Source organism: Tyto alba, unplaced genomic scaffold (genome assembly GCF_018691265.1).
Source record: "Tyto alba isolate M040663 unplaced genomic scaffold, T.alba_DEE_v4.0 Super-Scaffold_18, whole genome shotgun sequence".
Lineage (NCBI taxonomy): Eukaryota > Metazoa > Chordata > Aves > Strigiformes > Tytonidae > Tyto > Tyto alba.
The window spans coordinates 30,032,460-30,051,722 of NW_024881280.1; the positions used below are offsets into that span (position 1 = coordinate 30,032,460).

Sequence of the window (19,263 nt, forward strand, 5' to 3'; positions counted from 1 at the left end):
AATAAATAGATTCCTCCCCTATTACCTGCCTATCACAGTGGGCATCATCAGGTGTTCCAAATAAAGAAAAATTATCGAGCTCTTTACTCATTAGCAGGTTTTTTTCCTACTCCTAGTTAATAACCAACATAGACAAATAAAGAAAAATAGGAAAAAATAGCTGTGAATTCATAGGTATGAGGTGAAATAGAATAAAAGAATTAGAAATTATAGGACTTTAAGAGTCTAGAAACCAAAGACCAATGGGGTGGGAAATTGCGATGAAAGATCTTTTTGAAAGGGCAAAGAGAATTTAGTGTGAATCAGTTACCTTTCCTACAACTGCTACTATACACAAACACAGAGTCAAGAAATCTGAAGCCACAATTTCTGGTCACATCTGAGAGAAGGAAGTCTAGAGTGGGGCAATTAAGGCCTTTTCACAGAAAGCTCTTTTCAAACAAAGTAATAACACAAGAGGGTATGTTTCTCCAGAATATGTGGCAGGTAAGTACTGTGAGCACTCAAGGATGATATTAACATGGCCAGCATTTTATTTGGAATATCTAAAAATTCTTCACAATGACAGGAAATGGAATCCTCTTGACTCCACTGAATCAATGGATTGAATAGAGCTTTCTCTGTATCAGCTCCCTGGGAATTACACTGAAGTTCTGTGTGAAAGCCACATACACTCTTTCTTACATTTAGAAGCACTGTATTTGTAACAGAAAAAGCAGGGAAAGGCATACAGACCACAAATCCATAGAAAGAGTTCATTAAAAGAACTGGTTATGAAGTTAACAGAATCTGTTGATTCAAATTACCAACAGTTCAACACTTTGAAATTTTATCCAGAGCACCTCAGCGAAGCACTCTCAATCACTCTTTTAGCTATATTGTTCCATCACCAAATAGTCACAGTAGACAATATTTGTTGAGAGAAAAAAACCCACCATTTACTGCTATCTTTTTGGCATAGGACATATCTTACCTACCATAGCCTCAGGCCTGATGCGGGCTACTGACCCATATAATGATAGTAATCCAACTCGATCGAATGCAAAATAGTTTTTGATTTGGCACACTGTCTTCTTTTTTACCACTCCAGTTTGTGTTCTGTGACAGGTGCATGCATTTCTGAGTCTTAAGACCATTTTCCAAAAACATCAGTTCCATATCTCTATCTAAACAGATACATGCCACACATCTTAAAACTGTGGAGCTGTTGCATTCTCAAAATGCCCTCAGCACCCAGAGAAACAGCTCGTTTGTCTAAGACAAAAGGAACACAGGTTCGGGAATATACTGCCTCTCATATATTTTGCTCAGTGGTATTTGCTATATTGCACATGTGAAAATATATTTATTATATCCATACTATTTGCTCATGGGTAACTCACAAGATCTTTGGGAGAGAAATAGTATTTTGCTAAGTTCGTATATCACCTAGTGCCATGTGTGACCCTAGACCTTAGTTAAGTCTCTCAAGTTCTACTGAGTATCTTGTGACTTCTGAGGTTCTTGTTTTGTAACAGAAATCATAGAAGCATGGAATCATACAAAACTCTGGGTTGGAAGGGACCTCTGGAGATTGTCTGGTTATGTTGAATGTAGGCCCTTAGATTAGGTTACCTGGGGTTCTGTCAAGCTGAGCATTGCATATTTCCAGAAAGGGAGATTCCACCACTTCTCTAGGTAACCTATTCCAATGTTAACTCCCCAACAATGAAGATTTTTTTTTTCCCATATTCAGACAGAATTTGCCCTGACACAACTTGTACACATTGCCTCTAGTCATGGTACATCATTGTGTTATGCTGAGGCCTTTTTTATATTCATATGAATTTGTGTACTGAAGACTCCTGTAGCATCATCAATGTACCAAAACACAAGATGCAGCACATGCTCAAGAGTATCTCTAAACTTATTTTTTCTACAATTCCATGATTAAAAGGGAATCTTCTCTTGTCATCAAACTTATTTTAGGAGTATTTGTGCAACGTACAAAAGATTTGGAAGAAAAAATCAGTGGATACATTTTAAAAATTCAAAAATCATCTTAGATTATTAAATCTTTCAGGATTTATGGCATTATGTTTTTCATACTTCTAAGGGAGATATTACAACAAAAGAATACAATAGCTATGAATCGTATTAAACAAATAATTCTGTGAATAATTGAGCTAATGATGCCCCATTTCCTGCAGATTTGCATCTTATGATTGACTGACTTTAGAGTCCATAAGGAAATCTTTGTCTGAAGCTTCTCTGCAGTTGGGCCTTTCCAAGGTCTTGCTTCCATGTAGACTGTGATGCCTGTAAGGATTCATTAACTCACATAACAGCCCTTTCCTCTGTTGCGGGCACTTACAGCATCTCTCTCTTTTTATTTGTTCACCTATTTATATTAAATTTGCAGAAATCCAATTATTTATTTGATCTCAGCTCTTTGTAATATTTCACCGAAACCAGTCTGTAAGTTCCAAAGGTAACAGTGAAAGGACACCCATTTTCCTACAAGTCAGTTAAAAAACTCACAGAAATTCTTGTAAAGCTGAAACATGATCACTTTTGTAAACTTCATCCAATTCAGGAATATAAAGATTGCTGAGAGTACATGCATCATTTAAATAGTATTAATAATATTTTATCCTTAAATAAAATACTAAAGATGAAGTAAAGGGACACTGTGCAGCTATGTCATAAACAGTACATGCTGCCAGTTAACTTGAGAGCATTTAAGTCAAGTAATAACTTAGTCTGCCATGTTAAAAACAAGTGCTGTCACATGTATTTCTTTAAACTAGCTACTAATTTTTCCTAGGATGTAATATTACAATACTCCTTTTCAACTGTTTTGCAATTCTTATGCTGATTGGTTTTCTCAAAATGAAGCAGAGATTATAAGAGAAAAGAACAAAATCTAAACCCAAAGAAAACTGGCTAACAATTTGACAGAAGGCTGTTGTTTTATTATGCCATAGCCTGGCTCATTCTTATTTTTGTCACATTTTTTTTCTACTATCAAAGGATCCTAGACTCTTCAAACGCTTCTTTGTTACTGCAAAGAGTTATTGTTATTTTTATTATATACTTTTCAGATGACATTCTGCTATAGTCAATGCAGTTTTTGCCTCAGTCTTTAATAAGACTGATAGACCTTGTGTTGCCCATTCCCCTGTGTCAGAGGAACATGAGTGTGGGAACTGTGAGTTTCCATTTGTGGACACTGAAATTTTAAGGGACCAGATGTATCAGCTGAATGTTCACAAATCCATGGGGCCTGATGGGATTCATCCCAGAGTTCTGAATGAGGTAGCAGATATTATGATAGGATTCCTCTCTATCATCTACCAAAGGGCTTGGGAGCCTGGGGAGGTCCCTCCTGACTGGAAGCTAGCTGACATTATTCTAATTTACAAAAAGCGTGTGAGGGAAAACTGCAGACCTTTCCAGTTCCTGGAAAAATTATGGAGAAGATTATATTGGGTACTATTGAAAGGTATTTAAAGAACAATGCAACCATCAAGCACAGTCAACATGGGTTCACAAAGGGAAAATCCTGTTTAACTAATTTGATATCCTTCTATTGTAAGGTCATTTGCCCAGTGGATGAAGGGAAGGTGGTGGATGTATTTTTTCTGGATTTTAGTAAGGCTTTTGATACTGTCCCTCACTGCATCCTTCTGGACAAGTTGTCCAAGTGTGGGATGAGTGGGTTCATGATGTGCTGGGTGAAGAACTGACTGAAGGGCAGAGCTCAAAGGGTTGTAATGAATGGGGCTACATATGGCTGGTGACAGGTCTACCAGCAGTGTTCCTCAGGGTTCCTCAGGGTTCAATTTTAGGGCCAGTTCTGTTCAATATATTTATAAAAAATCTGGTCAACAGTTCAACAATTTTATCAACAATTATTTTGCAAAATAGTATTTTATTCTTAATACTGGAGAAAAATCTACTTTTAATAAAAAGTATGCTTTGAAAGAGCTTAAGGAGCATTTTCACCTTCAGGGCAGAGGTTCAGCTTTGGATGAAAATGAACAAGAACTGTTGTCATCTAATCTCTGTTTAATAGTTTATTTGAAATTTGTTTGGTGGGGTCAGTCTTTTTCGCAGTTTCTATCATCCAATGCAATTAAAAAATAATCAGCATCTGTGTAGGTAGTCCCTGTAAAGAGATCACCAAACTGAATTAATATAAACTACTGCTAAAAGAACTGATTCACATTTGAGGCATGTTGGCAGGTGAGAAAAAGAAGATATCTGTGCTGCTATTATCCCAGATGTCACTCATAATAAAAAAATATTAATCCTTTATGTTGTGAATTTGGTCTATTTTATAGCTGCCACATTCTAATATTTTTAATTGTATGTCACAGCTTTATCCCATCTGAAAAAAAACTGTCTTTAAAAGAAAGCCCTGAGGATATGACCAGCAAAGCACTTATTGTGGCATTAACACATTTTAATAAGTTGTATTACCATGGATATATTATGGTAACTGACCACATGCATATCCCTACTCCATAGCAATGCAAAAGAAAATGGATTCATGTGAGCTGAGAATGGCTTATATTAAAACAATTTACTCTGCACTTCAAGGACCAATGAAAGAAGGCCAGAGTGAATGGCAGAAGTGATAACTAAGAGGCACGAACCAGTGACTTGTTTGAAGTTGCTAACATAATTGCAAATACTTGTTTGGACCTATCCTCAAAAACAGAAAAAGCATAGATTTTTAAATGAACTTAATTTAAATTAATAACTTTAAAAAATATTTTAAGATTTATTTCATGTAGTATTTTTTCCCAAATTAGAAAAAAACACGTTGAACTATTTAGAAAGAATGAGCGTGTCAATGCGTGGCATACTGTAGAACACTTGCCTGCTAGGATTTTCTATCAGATCCGCAAAAATTCATGTGTGGTTGTGTCTATTGTTTTAGCAGTCTCTTTCTCTTCAGATAAAGTGATATACAGAAGAAGTTCAAAATTTTAAATGAATTTTCTATAGGATTGGGGAAATAGATAGACGTGGGTCATATCTACTAGAAATACTATTTAAATTTTTTGTTAGGATGATTTGGTGTCAGATTTATTTATAGTGAAAGCTCCATGCTTTCACTAGAAGTGAAATAGATGTATAATGGCTTACTGCTCCATAGGAACACTATGCCCAGTTCATCCAGGATTTAGCTATTGATGGTTTTTGTTAGACAAGTGTTAGAGCAAAGGAATAATTTGAGTTTACAGTAGTGTAGTAGGTCTAGCTGGGATGGGGTTAATTTTCTTCACAGTAGCACAAATGGTGCTGTGTTTTTGAACTGTGACTAGAACAATGTTAACACACCAGTGTTTGGCTACTGCTGAGCAGTGCTTGCAGACTCCATGATTTCTTTGTCCTACTCCATTCTCCTAGTGAGTAGCCTGGAGATGGGCAAGAAGTTAGGAGGGGACACAGATGGGACAGCTTAACCAAACTGACCAAAGGGATGTTCTATATTGTATGAAATTTGTTGCTCATGCTGTAAAGGGACGTATGATATCACCTGTTGTTGCAATAAAAGAAAGGCTGAGAAAGTTGAGACCATTCAGACTGGAGAACAGAAGGTTCTGGGTAGGCATTTTTGCAGCCTTGCAATATATAAAGGGGGCTTATAAGAAAGATGGAGAGAGATTTCACCAAGGGCTATAGTGACAGGACAGGGGCAATAGTTTTAAAATGGAAGAGGGTAGATTTAGATTGGCTAGAAGGAAGAAATTTTTTACAGTGAGGGTGGTGAGACACTGGAACAGGCTTCCCAGAGAAGTTGTGCGTGCCCCACCATTGGAAGAGTTCAAGGTCAGGTTGGATGGGGCTTTGAACAACCTGATCTAGTGAAAGATGTCCCTGACCACAGCAGGGAGATTGGACTAGATTATCTTTAGAGGTCTCTTCCAACCCAAATCATTCTATGATTCTACGACATCATGCTCAGCAATAAAAGCTTGGGGAAAGGACAAAGAAGGAGGGTTTGTGGTTATGCTGTTTTTCACCCCAAATAACCATGAGGCATGCTGCCTTCCAGGAAGCAGCTAAACATCTGCCTGACGATAAGGAGTAGTGAATAAATTCCATATTCTGCTTTGCTTGTATGTGCAGCTCTGCTTCACTTGTCAAAGTGTCCTTGTCTCAACCCATGAGTTTTGATGCTCTTTCTCTTCTGATACTTTCCCCCATCCCACTGTGGAGGCAGTTAGCTAGTGACTGGGTGCGTGCTTAATTGCTGGCCAGGGTCAACACACCACAGGTAGCAAAGTATGTTGTTAAGTAATGGGATTACAAAATTGGTAACAGAGTTATAGATAGGTAGTGCCTTCAAAAAGAATAACTTGTTAGGGTACAGTTGCTCAATATAAAAATAATTCAAGTTGACTCTTTGTCACCCTGAACACCATTAGTACTTTTATAGATTAACTATGAGGATCTTTTTTTTTCCAGTTCTGTTCATTTCTTATCTCACGGGGGTGAAACAGAGTGGGTATTATAAGACAGCTGTTGGATTTTTGTCCACCTCACAAATTCCAGCTAGGGACAGGTAGGAGAATCTGTTAGATTATTTTTACTTTCTGTCTTCCTGGACTAAGATACTGATTACATAAAGACATTTTTAGCTCCAGTCCCTGATAGGAGACAGTAAATAAAGATGCTGAACCAGGTCCTTTACACTTTGATGTTTAGCCTGGTTTACCATCTTATTTTACCAGTTTTAGGGCAATGGTATATTATTTGTTGGCGTGGGACAAGCTGTTAACCCATGATTTGAAAAAAAAATTACATACACTGATATGCATGGATAGCAAAAAATTGATGTTTTCTATTAGAGATGGCTCTCAAGAGATAAGGAAAAAGACTTTTATAGGTGATGAAGTGTGATAATATGAAAGGCTGCAAGATAGTTGCTTAAGAAACAAGAACAACAAAGGAATAAACTACTGCAGGCATCACCAGAGCTGGAATGACATTGTACTGTGTACTATGTTTCCATGGCAACTAGCCATAAGGAGATGAATGTCTCATATTCAATGTGCTCTGCAGTACATGTCTATAAATCAAAATTGCATAAAAGAGCATAAGATTTCTTCCATGGGGTGACTCTGAAAAACAGGTTATTTTCTCATTACTAGATAATTACATGAAAGAAATACGAGACAATTAGGTCATTCTTTGTATGGAAAGTACCAATACATACAAAAGTACTAATATACCTCTAGTGTGTGATCCTATCAATCTGAAGGCACAGCAGCATAAAATGCAGATCATGAATGCCTTTTCTTTCTGAAGATCTGATTTATGCTTGCTAGCTTTAAAAACTATATGAGACTTTTCTGTCCACTTTTGGTTTGTAAGTAATTTTTCATCATTTATAGGTTCACACACATTCATGTGGGATTGGTTTTCAGCTTACTTCTGTCACTATTTCCATTATCATGGTCTAAGGATTTAGCATACAAATAACCTATTTTTTCTAAACAAATGGTACAGCTAAGACAAATATTTTCTCAGCAGCGGTAATTAATAATATTGTATAATTTGAATATGACATTCATATTCACAACGAAAAAGGAAAACAGTACCTGAAATATTTTTTTAAGAATTTGAATCCCACTTTAAAAGACATGTTCACTTACAGACAGGCATTCATCACAAATTATTATTGCAAAGACCTTATCACATTTCATATCTGTGTAGCTACATGCAGAACAGCAGCATTATTATAAAGAAATTCTTGTGTGTGCTACCCATCACAAAGAGCCCTGTGGTGAAAGAACATATCATCACACCATTTACCTTAGCAGGCACTTCTGCAACTCCTGTGACAAGAATGTTGCATTTTTACAGTATGATGGCATTTTAATTAGGTGTGCACCAGGTGTATCATAAGCATGTAAGCATTTTGTTCAATATAGCTGCAATATTAGCTCAGAAACAATAAATATTACACTACTGTTCAGGCAAGATTATGGTCAGTTAATACAATCAAATATAATCTGAACTTTAACCCACCTATAAACTCACATTTTGCAAACTTTAGCAACAGCTAAGTGCAGTATATTACTGACATTTGTAAGAAAACAATCCCTTGGGAGAAAGAATGTCCACATTAAATATTATTTTATCAGTAGAAAATGAAGATAATTTTATGTTTGGTCTTATTCCCATGGATTAAAAAAAAAAAAATAGAACCACCACCACCACCACCCCCTCAAACAGCAAACCACCCACTTACTATACCTAGAAACACTGCTGAATGCCGTATCTTTTCTCTTTCATAAAACAGAGCATTTAACAACACCACTCCATCCTGAAGCTCCATTACCAATTCAAATTATTTCACATCTTTACACATTTATAAAAGAATATACAATGTTAAAGTAAAGCAGAGATATTAACTGTATGTTTCATATCCCTGTATTCCAGTATTACTGTGCAGCCGTTGCTAATAACAGGCCACAAACTGTGTACTGAATTCGCAAGATCCGAGGACTGAGGCTTGTCAGACTTCATCTGAATTTGCTTCACCTGCCTGGAGATTTTACTTGGTTTATATGTATCAGCAGTTCATTTAAGGACCAGGTGGCTACATCTTATTTGTTGTTCTTACCTTTGAACAGTATAAACTTTGAATTTTAAAAAGATAATACCTCAAGCTATTCTACTCACATTTTCCTGTTCATTTGTTGGCAATATGCCGAAAAGTGATAGTAAAATCACTTGGGCCTTAAGAAAAATATACCACATAACTTTTCAAACCTTCTTAAATTAATTACTCTCCCCAAAATATATTACATCTTTACTGCAAAAACACAAGTGTATCATCTAGGACATCAGTCACTCTACACTTTGGTTTTGTTATTGCATGCCAGTGGCTTCAAAGATGTACAGACCAATTCCTGTTCTGCTATAAGCCTTGTACCATGACTCCAGATAACTGCAAAAAAGAAAAACAACCCAAAATCCAACACCACTTTTTAAAGATGGTGCTCAGCAAGCTATCTGATGCTGTGTCTTCAAAAGTGAAGGACTTCTCTCAGTGACTGAGTTACCTCCGATCAAATCATTCACATCAGAAAAAGAAAGTTTTACCCTTTGCAGTGCAATGCTTTCAGAAACATTTTAAAAATAATGTTTACTGGCAACTGTAGAGGTAAGATCAATTTTTATGATCTGAGAATTACTCTCAAAATTTTATCCTTTCACTTCCGAGCCAATCTCACCTTGCAAGAAATTTCACTGCTACTGCCTTGCAATATGCACTACAGTTTAACTGAATTTTTCAAGAGACAGCTCTTGAATGCAGATTTCCTGATTACAGGAGGAAAATATAAAAGTAAATAATTTTAGGCTTCTTAAGAAACAGTCCAGGCAACAAATTACTTTATGCATCTGACAATACTAATTATTTTAATAATAGCTATTTTTATTATTTCTATTGCCACAATTTATATTAAATGTATTAATTGTATTATTTATATTTAGAATATTTATCATTAAAGGCACTGAAACAATAATGTGCTGAAGCTTATATCTTCAGCTCCATGATAGAATGTAATAATTTCAATTAACTGAAATATACACAACAAAAAGCCTTCTATCCAGGAATAATGATCTCTGTTAATCTTACCTGAAACTTCAACCGTGATTTTTTCAGCTACCTTAGGAGAAACAGGATTGAAGGCTCTCTTGAAGTCTTCAAAAGTCAAAAATCCTCTACCTTTTAAATAAAGATTAGGCAAGAGAAGAATAATATAAATTAAGGGGGGGTTTTATCTACTTTATACAATTATGTTTGCATGTGAGCTAATCAATTCACAGTTCTGAAATGATTATACACTTTTAAAGTTACTGTATTCACAAATTATTTTAGGATGGCTACATTACATTAATGAACAGCCTAAGAAAGATTTTATACTGACAATTCCTTTTTGCCACAGTGAAGCCTGTTCAAAAGTACTGTGCCTACAACATCTACAACTTTTACTTAAGTTTTAATTTTAAAAGTAGACATTTTGAAATTAAAATTTCAGATTTGTAAAACTTTGAAAATATACTCTAAAATATGCAAAATTACATTTCAAATGTATCGCTTCCATTTACATCTTAGATACTCTGAGCATTGTGTTTCAAAAATTTTCTTTCATAAAAAATTTATCCTTCTGTTTAATTCTGCTGCAGACTTAATATCCTGAATATATTATATCAGAGTAAGATCATCTGATCAATCACTTAGGTTATGAATTGATTTCCAGAACCAACTGAAAAATAAAGCATCTCAAACAGGGCTATTGCAGATTGTGTGCAACAGATAGCAAGACAAACAAAAGCACAGTGCTTGAAACAGTTAAGTCCTTTGAAATAACTCACTAAAAACAATACTTCAAATGCTAGTTTTAGTTCATGGAAAAAAGCTGAGTGATGCTTATCTGATCATCCCAACATCTGATCTGCCATTTGTTTCACTTTCCCTCTTTTCAAGGACCATAGGCCTATCCCAGGTCAAGAAGAAAAAGGCAAAGGATAATCTGAATGTCCATCAATTCAGAGGCTCCTGATGAAGTTTTCCTTTTTTGAGTTTGGTGATGGAAGATCCTCTGCTGTCTAGCAGGTACATAAAAGAATCACCACACCTACTTCCCAACAAGAAGGACAAAAATTCCTTGTTGCTTTGGCTTCTGTTTCCTGGCCTATCATGACAAGTAAAAAAGACCTATAGCCACCACCAGGGACAGAAATCCACAAAATATGTGGCATAAATAAGTAAGTGGAGATACATGAGTAACAGTAATAATGAAGGGTAGTAACAAAAACTAGGTAGGGTGAATGGCTAGAGATTTCTTTTAACAGCTGGAGCTCTAAGTACAACCGACAATCCAGAGCCACCATCTAGAACACAGCAGCCTACTGACCCTGACTTTATTTTTAGTAATATCATCATGATCTTTGTTAGTCTGATACTGTCTTACTTAACTTTGCAGCATCCAAGACATCTCATCTGAACTTCTTTTTATTTCCTTCAGGTGTTCTGTTTTGCTTAATTGTTTTAGAATTAAATTAGTACTCCAAATATTTAGGAGAAAAAACTTACCTTGCACATCAGAAGCTGTAAATATTTGCCTTGTTTTATTACTGTGTAACTGTGCGGCCTTCTTTGCACTCATGAGATTTAAAAGCTTTTCAAATAACAGACCTAGAAAAATGTAAAATATAAATAAATCTCCCTGCAAAAAAAAGTTTTATCTTTCTCCTTAAAAATATGAACTAATCTACTCTACTATGTATAATTTTAATTATATAAATAAACATAAAAATAAAACTGAAATAACAGTCTTTAAAGTTAGATCATGATCATGCAAACATTTCAATATTGTTTATATTTTCTTATATATTTTCTATACTGGAGTATAATGCTTCTGTTTACTTCTTTTTTCTTCCTGTTACCTGCCATCTCATGTTTCTTTGCACTGGAGAGAAACATGGACTTTTCTGAGACAATATCACTTGCATGCCATGGATAAAGATCCATGCTGCATAAACAATCTATCTGGCATCATTCCCACCAGTGAGAGAACTCTGAAATAAACCATAACCTCAGATGTAGATTCCTATGAAATGCATAATGAAATTGAATGTAAAACTGCATTGGTTTTTCTTCCTGTATACCATATGAAAGTCTTTACTTGTACATCTATCTTATCCTTTTAATGAACTGAAAATTAAAGAAATTGAAATGCAAACTTAGTTTGTAAGTTCTTAATTGACTATTTCTTCTAAAATCAAAGTAAAACATAAAAATTAAGAAACAAAAATCTGCCCCCAAAACTTCAGGCCTCACCATGAAACATGCAAAAATCTTGATATAAAAATTCTGCAGATACACATTTTTTTTGGGAAAAAAAAAAAAAAATCCCACTTCAGCTGAATATTTAAACACAGACAATTATTAATTTCTCATAGCTTTATAATATATGCTTTCTGCTCATTTTAAAAAATGTAGTTTTCTTTAGAAGGCAACATGATTGTATCCTGCAGGAATTTTTCTTCATCAAAAAACATAACAAAAGCTCTGCAATTCTCTTTCTTTTGATTCATTCATATCTTTTTCTTTCTGCAGTGGTTCAAAAGCACAACTCCTTCAGCTCCACCTGCTGTCTCAGTTCAAATCTTAAACTCCAAGTTTATGGATTTCCAGTCTTCCTTTCATTGTTTCTTCCTGAAAAATCATATACTAACAACTGTTACAGTCCCAGTTTCCAGGATTACAAAGTCTTTCTGCTTTCAACTGCTAGATTCTGAACAAGCCCAAATTCTTTAACAACAGAAGTTACCTAAACATACTGAGCTTTCCTGCCTGAACAGTTTTCCATTCATAGAATCACAGAATGGTTTGAGTTGAAAGGGACCTTAAAGACCATCTAGTTCCACCCCCCTGCCCCGGGCAGGGCCCCCTTCCCCCAGCCCAGGGGGCTCCCAGCCCCGTCCAACCTGGCCTTGAACCCTTCCAGGGAGGGGGCAGCCACAGCTGCTCTGGGCACCCTGGGCCGGCGCCTCACCGCCCTCAATAGTGAAGAATTTCTTCCTTATATCTAATCTAAATCTACCCTCTTCCAGTTTAAAATGGATTATTCAATTGTATAACTATGCAAGTGAAAGCATAAAAAGCAATATAAGGTTTTCATCCATTTATTTCTTCTCTTTCAGAGTAACATACAAACCCAGAAAAATACAGTTCACTATTTTCTTTTTATAGAATGTCTCCTATACTAGAGTGCCACCTATTCATTGATCTTGAGAGTTGGCAATTTATGTGCTAGTAGAACAGGTTGCAAAGCTATCTCAACACAAAAAAGGTCATCTTAAAAAAAAATATTCAAGCTAATTAGGTATTAACAAATCCATAATCTATGTTTTAGTTCACTAATTTGGGTTCAGGCATTCATATGTAGTTGTTCTCTTGAAAAAAAATCTGAGTAAAATCTCTGTTTTGTATCTGTTGTGCTGTGGTTTAATGAACATGGGTTTTGACATCAATGTTAAAATAAACAGAACCAGTCTCCATAATGCCCTTTAAATGTATTGATGCAAACACTTGTGGGGCCATGTGGCAAAAGGGATGAGGGAACTTATTGATAAAAGCAACCGCATTTTTTTGCCACTTCATTATTTTACATGAATCATTTCTTCAATAAGATTTGCCACACAACCTCACAGATGTATGGGCATAATTGATAAGGTCAAGGACAAGAAAAAAACAAGCAGAACTATATAAATAGGAGGATTGGTACAGAAAAAGATATTTATTGAACTGTGGTATAAGACTGCAGTTTTTACCCAACTTAAAAGTGAAACAGTACAAAAAAATTATAGAACCTTTTTCATCACTTACCTACTTGAACACAAATAATTATGAATTACTTTTCTCTATTACTAATATATAAAATATTGATATTAAGAAATGCCACATTGAGAAGCAAGAATAAGCGTAAGCTAAATGTAACATAGAAGCACTAAAATATTACAAAACTTAGCGAAATCATATGATCCTCTAATAGCCATGGTCAGCTCATTTATAGAATCACAGAATCAATTAATAGTATCATTTGGGTTGGAAAAGACATTTAAGATCATCGAGTCCAACTGTAAACCCAACACTGCCAAGCCCACCACCAAAACACGTCCCTAAGCGCCACACCTACAGATCTTTTAAATACCTCCAGGGATGGCGACTCAACCGCTTCCCTGGGCAGCCTGTTCTACTCCTTGACAACCCTTTCTCAGTGAAGAAATTTTTCCTATCACCCAGTCTAAACCTCCCCTGCCACAACCTGAGGCCATTTCCTCTCATCCTATCACTTGTTATTTGGAAAAAGAGACCAACACCCCCCCTGCTACAACCTCCTTGCAGGTAGATGTAGAGAGCGATCAGGTCTCCCCCCAGCCTCCTTGTCCCCAGGCTAAACACCCCCAGTTCCCTCAGCTGCTCCACATGAGACTTGTGCTCTAGACCCTTCACCAGCTTTGTTGCCCTTCTGTGGACGCGCTCCAGCACCTCAGTGTCTTTTTTTTGTAGTGAGGGGCCCAAAACTGAGCACAGTGTTGGAGGTGCAGCCTCACCAGTGCCGAGTACAGGGGGACGATCACGTCCCTAGTCCTGCTGGCCACACTAGTCCTGATATAAGCCAGGATGCTGTTGGCCACCTTGGCACACTGCTGGCTCATATTCAGCCGGCTGTTGACCAACACCCCCAGGTCCTTTTCCACCAGGCAGCTTTCCAGCCACTTTTCCCTAAACCTCTAGCATTGCATGGGGTTGTTATGATGCAAGTGCAGGACCCGGCACAGCCTTGTTGAATGTCATTATCAATTGCATACATTATCATTAATCTACAATGGTTTCTTCAAACCTCTTGAGAATCTAAGCTTCAGATTTTTTGAATTTATGAATGAAAAAGGAGTAGAAATCATGGTCACATAGGTGTTTGCATAGTACCTGAATTTTGTGGTCTCACAGGAGATATTACTGAAACTACCTCCACTTGGAACACAGAAGATACGCCACAGTGGTTTTCTACAGAACTGATAAATCTGAACTCCTGTATGATTTCCATTTGATATCAATAGTATGTGAGTTCATTAAATACTGAGCTCATAATAATACATATTACACAACAGTATCATCTATGGCATTTAAGTAAGAAATATTTTATCCTAATTAAAAGAAAACCACCTCTTTTTCATCTAGTATACTAAGTATATAAGTAGTCCTAATAAAAACCTAATCAATATCCAAATCTTAAACTAAGTATACTTAAACAAACATGCTTAACTTTATACAGATTGAAGTTCAACTACACACAAATGAACTGTAATATTCAAAATTAACTTTTAGAGCATCAGCCCCCAAATATGCTATTTGCTTTAAACAATGAAAGAACTTCCTGTTTCAGTATTCAGATTGGGGACCAACTATTTCCTGAAACCTAGTTTGAACATTTGGTAAATTTGTCTAAAATAAAGAGTGTAATAAAAAAGTAGAGAATAAAAAAAATAGGAAATTTAAAAATCTGTTTGCGTCACCCAGCTTCTACAACTACCCCGAATGCTGCCTCATTTTACGTATTATGTGTCTCCTTTATTGTCTTTCAACAGGATCTTACATCACAATTTTACCTGATAAGAACAAAGGAGTGATACATGTTGATTAGCATTTTACCAATATTTACTAATACTCACTAACATTAGTGTGTTACCAAGATTCATTAATAGTACAAAAGTAAAAAGCTAAGCGACATGATGAAAACAAACAAAAAAAATAATTTACTTTTCAGAACTGGATTAGGAGGTGACTAAGAGATCACTGGAAAAGATCTCTGAACAATATACACAACAGAAAGGGAGTGTATATCCAGGAAAGCACAGAGGTCCACTTTGGGCAATATTTATACTGCCTTTTAGCATGACTGAGTGTGCATGACTCCAAACTTTTGCATCATTGTTATTAGAATACAAGACTGCACATAGTTGTGATGAAAGATCAAAACAAAAAGAAACATTTCACAGGACCAGGCCTTGGGCAGGGATAATAGGCTCAAAGATAGTAGAGCCTTGCAGAATGAAGAGGTAAAAGAGCAGATGGCACCTTGAATTGAGGAACAAGAAAACCTCCCTTTGCCATGTGCTCAGAGATACCATAAAGACTGCCCAAGTTCTGTCCGTTAGATGTATTTAGCTCATTATAATGTGAAAACCACACTTCTTCATGAGAAAAAGCCCCCTACTCAGACAAGAACCCCACCCTCTAAGTTTGCCCAGAATACTAGACACCATAACTTCAAATCCAAACAAAGCACGTTGTTAACCAGTGAAGAGCAAAGTGATAAGAAAGTAACCAGTCATTACATTAAATGTATATTCGTGTAGTTTGAAGTGTATAAATATGCTGCTTGCCTGTTTGTGGTGTGCTAGCTTTGTGGAATTACCACCTAGCCCCCATCTCTGCACAGGTAGGGACTAAACAAGTATCTCGACTGTGTGTATTTCGGCTCATTGCACACCAGGTGAAAGAGCCAGATTTTGAGACAACCGTTGCAGCACTAAGACAACTCACATGAGAGGTGATGACATGTTAGCAGCTTCTAGTGCAACCTAAGTGTACTCCATTCTGAAGAACGAACAAGCTGTGACCAGTTAACCTAAGACTGTATGTTCCATTTGGCCTCCAACACCTTTGACGTAGACTGTCAGGTATACAAATAGACTAGGGAGTCCATTTTAGAAAGCTTTGGTAAGATGTGCCAGAAGAGCAGCTGGAAGTTGTAAGCAGCCCTGAGCTCAGACTGCCCTTGTGTACCCTGGATGTCAGGGTGCCCTGCTATTGGCATCTTGTTCAGCAGCAGATGCCAACCTACCGGTGTCCTGACATGAAGGTACAGAGTTGGGTCAGGGAAAACACTGGACATTTTGGGGGGCCTAGCCTCCCAGGCACAGTGCAGAGTGCTTTTAATTATTTTAATATAACAGTACCAGGAATGAAGCTTCAGCTGGGGAATCAATGTGTTTTCATGTCTACTATTCCTACAGTACCCTTTTCACGTGAAACACTTAACACCTGAATGTGCAGTTAGGTAGCTGAATGGTTGTTGAAATATGAGAGCATTTTAGATCAATTCAAATAATTTCGGGGAAAAGATGATCACTGAACCAAACTTTCAGAGAAAAAAAAGTATAGATTCCACAAACATGATCCCCACAATGTTGCTAGTTCCCAGAAATTATGATTTTTACATGCTAATAAATATATCAAATATACATACAGTATTGGTCCAACAATCAGGTTAATCTCTATTTTCATGTTTTCCCAGTTACTTGTCTCAGAAGGCTTAATTTTAAGTGGAAGTAAGTTCAGAATATCTATTAATAACAACACAAAAATGTTTTATAAAAAAACCCATAGAACTGTTATAATAAATTATTTTGAATAAGCAAGTGGAGGAGGAATGCAATTCAAACACTTAGGTCCCACCTTCTCCAGTAAAGAGATCGTTAATGACATCTAGTGGGTAAAGCTAGTATTACTTTTAATTTAATGAAAACTGCCAAAAAAAAGATGCAGCAACAATTTACTAAACAATTTACTAAAAATGCAGTTGCTTGATTACAGTTGATGATGCTAAGGAATTGCCATTTCTACTGAAAAATTGATGTTAGTAAGTATATGTAGATGAGGAATCAGTTTCACCTTGAGAAGTAACATGCGCACACCATTCCCTACTTCTTGGAAAAGCTCTTGAAAGTACTCTTATTGTCAGGGCTGTTCTTTGTGACTTCCAAATAAATACAAAGGCTGTTACAACAGTGTCTGATTTTAATAATTTTGACAACAAAGCAAAATGCACAATAATATGCTCAAGAACTGTATCCTAACAATCAACTTTTAGGATTGTAACTTCTGTGGTTCCTATCTGGTGCACAAAGAAAGTTGTGTTTCTCAGAACTGAACTAAAAACTATCCAAATGTTGAAAGGAACACTTACAAGTCCTAACTATCAGCAGAAGACATGGCTGTGCCACAAACCATAGTTAATGCACATTAGCAAAAGGCCCAAAGAAAAGTATCTGCCTACCCTGGGATCTTTTAATACTTCACAGTGAGAAGTCACTGGGTAAAGTGCAATAGTTGCTGGAACTGGGCCCATTTAAGGAGCTAGCAAAACCACTAGAGAACAGAATCAGTCCTAGAACAAACGTTTTTAATTAATTTTTGTGCAGCTGCACAGGCAAAATGGTCTACAGCCAGTTGGTCAGAGCACTGCCTAGAGACAGAGCAGGTGTGACTTGGCCCCTTTTCAGGAAGAAATAACTAAACCTGCACTTCCTTTCTTCCCAGGAGTCCTCCACTTCCATTCTCTTTCCAAGAAGGAGCCATCAGTGACTTATGCACAGAACCTGCTCTTGCTTGAATGCCTTAAGCATGTTATAACTACTCCTACTGGAAGAAACATTCAGGGAATGTAAGAAAACAGCTCATTTTTACATTAAGGTGAAAAAAGGATAGGAGAAGATAGATAAGGGGAAGTTGACCATTTTCAGATTCATAATTCAACAGTTAAGACTCGCTTTAGAAGTCTAAATTATTTTTAGACCTGGCCATAGTTCATTGAGAAAATGTTTACTCACAGCTGAAATGTATCAGAGATGATTATTTTCACAGTTCAATAAAACACTTCTGTGTTTTGTTTTGTTTTTTTTAATGATCATAGACAACATTTTCTTTATGACCTTGTTAAGCCTATTTTCCTGAAAACATGCGATTAAGTAAAAAAAAAAACAAACAAACAAACAAACAAACAAAAAAACACCTCAAAAGTGGTCCTCGGGGAAGAAAATTACTCACACCAGAAAAGAAAGATGAATCATAATTTCTATGCTAAATATACTTTACAGTATATTGGTCAAGCTTGTACCAACATGCCTTGAGAAGTACAAACTTACAGACACATGTATTTATTCTGAAATTCAGCATGTGTGTTCCTCATACTTTTTTTGAGATCACTTGCAGTACTAGAGTAGAAACATAACTTCCAGAACTATATTAAGCCACACAATTTATCCTGTATCTTGCCTGTGAGTATGCAACACATGATGTCTTTCAATAAACCTTTCTTTTGTTAAGATTTTTGTACAGCTATAGATTTATATTAGAGAAGTCAAGACTAAAAATGCCCAACTGGTACTTGAAACCAAAAATAGCTGTATTTTTGAGACTACATGTTTATTATTAGGACATGCTGTAGTTTCATATCTACTGAAACCACTGAGTAAAGAAATCAAGCGTACCACTAATACAAAGCAATAATTGACCAATAACAAACCCAGTCACTTATTTCATACATCTTGTACACAGATGAAATACAATGCATCCCTCTGCTCATCACAGTCTGAAGCAGGAAAGGTAGGGGTTTGATTATTTTCTTTTGAAACAAATACCCCCGATAAGAAAATTACTTCAAGAACCTGTGGGTATTTGTTTACCAAACCTACAGTAATCCACTCCAGTTATCGTCTACCAGTCAGTACACAGGGTCTCAATAGTGAGACATCTATATAAGCTGGATCTTCAGAACATAAATGAAAAAAATATATACCTTTGAGGGTTTATAACCAAACAGCATTACTACAGCGACTTTAAAGTCCTCTCTGCTTAAATCATCTTTGTTATCCTCATCACACACTTCAAAAACCTAC

General features: G+C 36.2%; 1 protein-coding gene across 1 annotated transcript in view; it reads right to left on the reverse strand.

The window, feature by feature from the left end:
- The window catches only part of EFCAB11 (EF-hand calcium binding domain 11), a gene marked incomplete at its 5' end in the record, with an annotated part of 63,387 nt that overhangs the window by 42,605 nt on the left and 1,519 nt on the right, over positions 1–19,263 (reverse strand). Inside the window, 4 exons of the mRNA XM_042790974.1 lie at positions 9,647–9,736; positions 11,108–11,209; positions 13,351–13,354; positions 19,164–19,259. Of these exons, the coding sequence (XP_042646908.1) occupies positions 9,647–9,736; positions 11,108–11,209; positions 13,351–13,354; positions 19,164–19,259 (292 nt within the window). The remainder of the gene's footprint in view (positions 1–9,646; positions 9,737–11,107; positions 11,210–13,350; positions 13,355–19,163; positions 19,260–19,263) is intronic.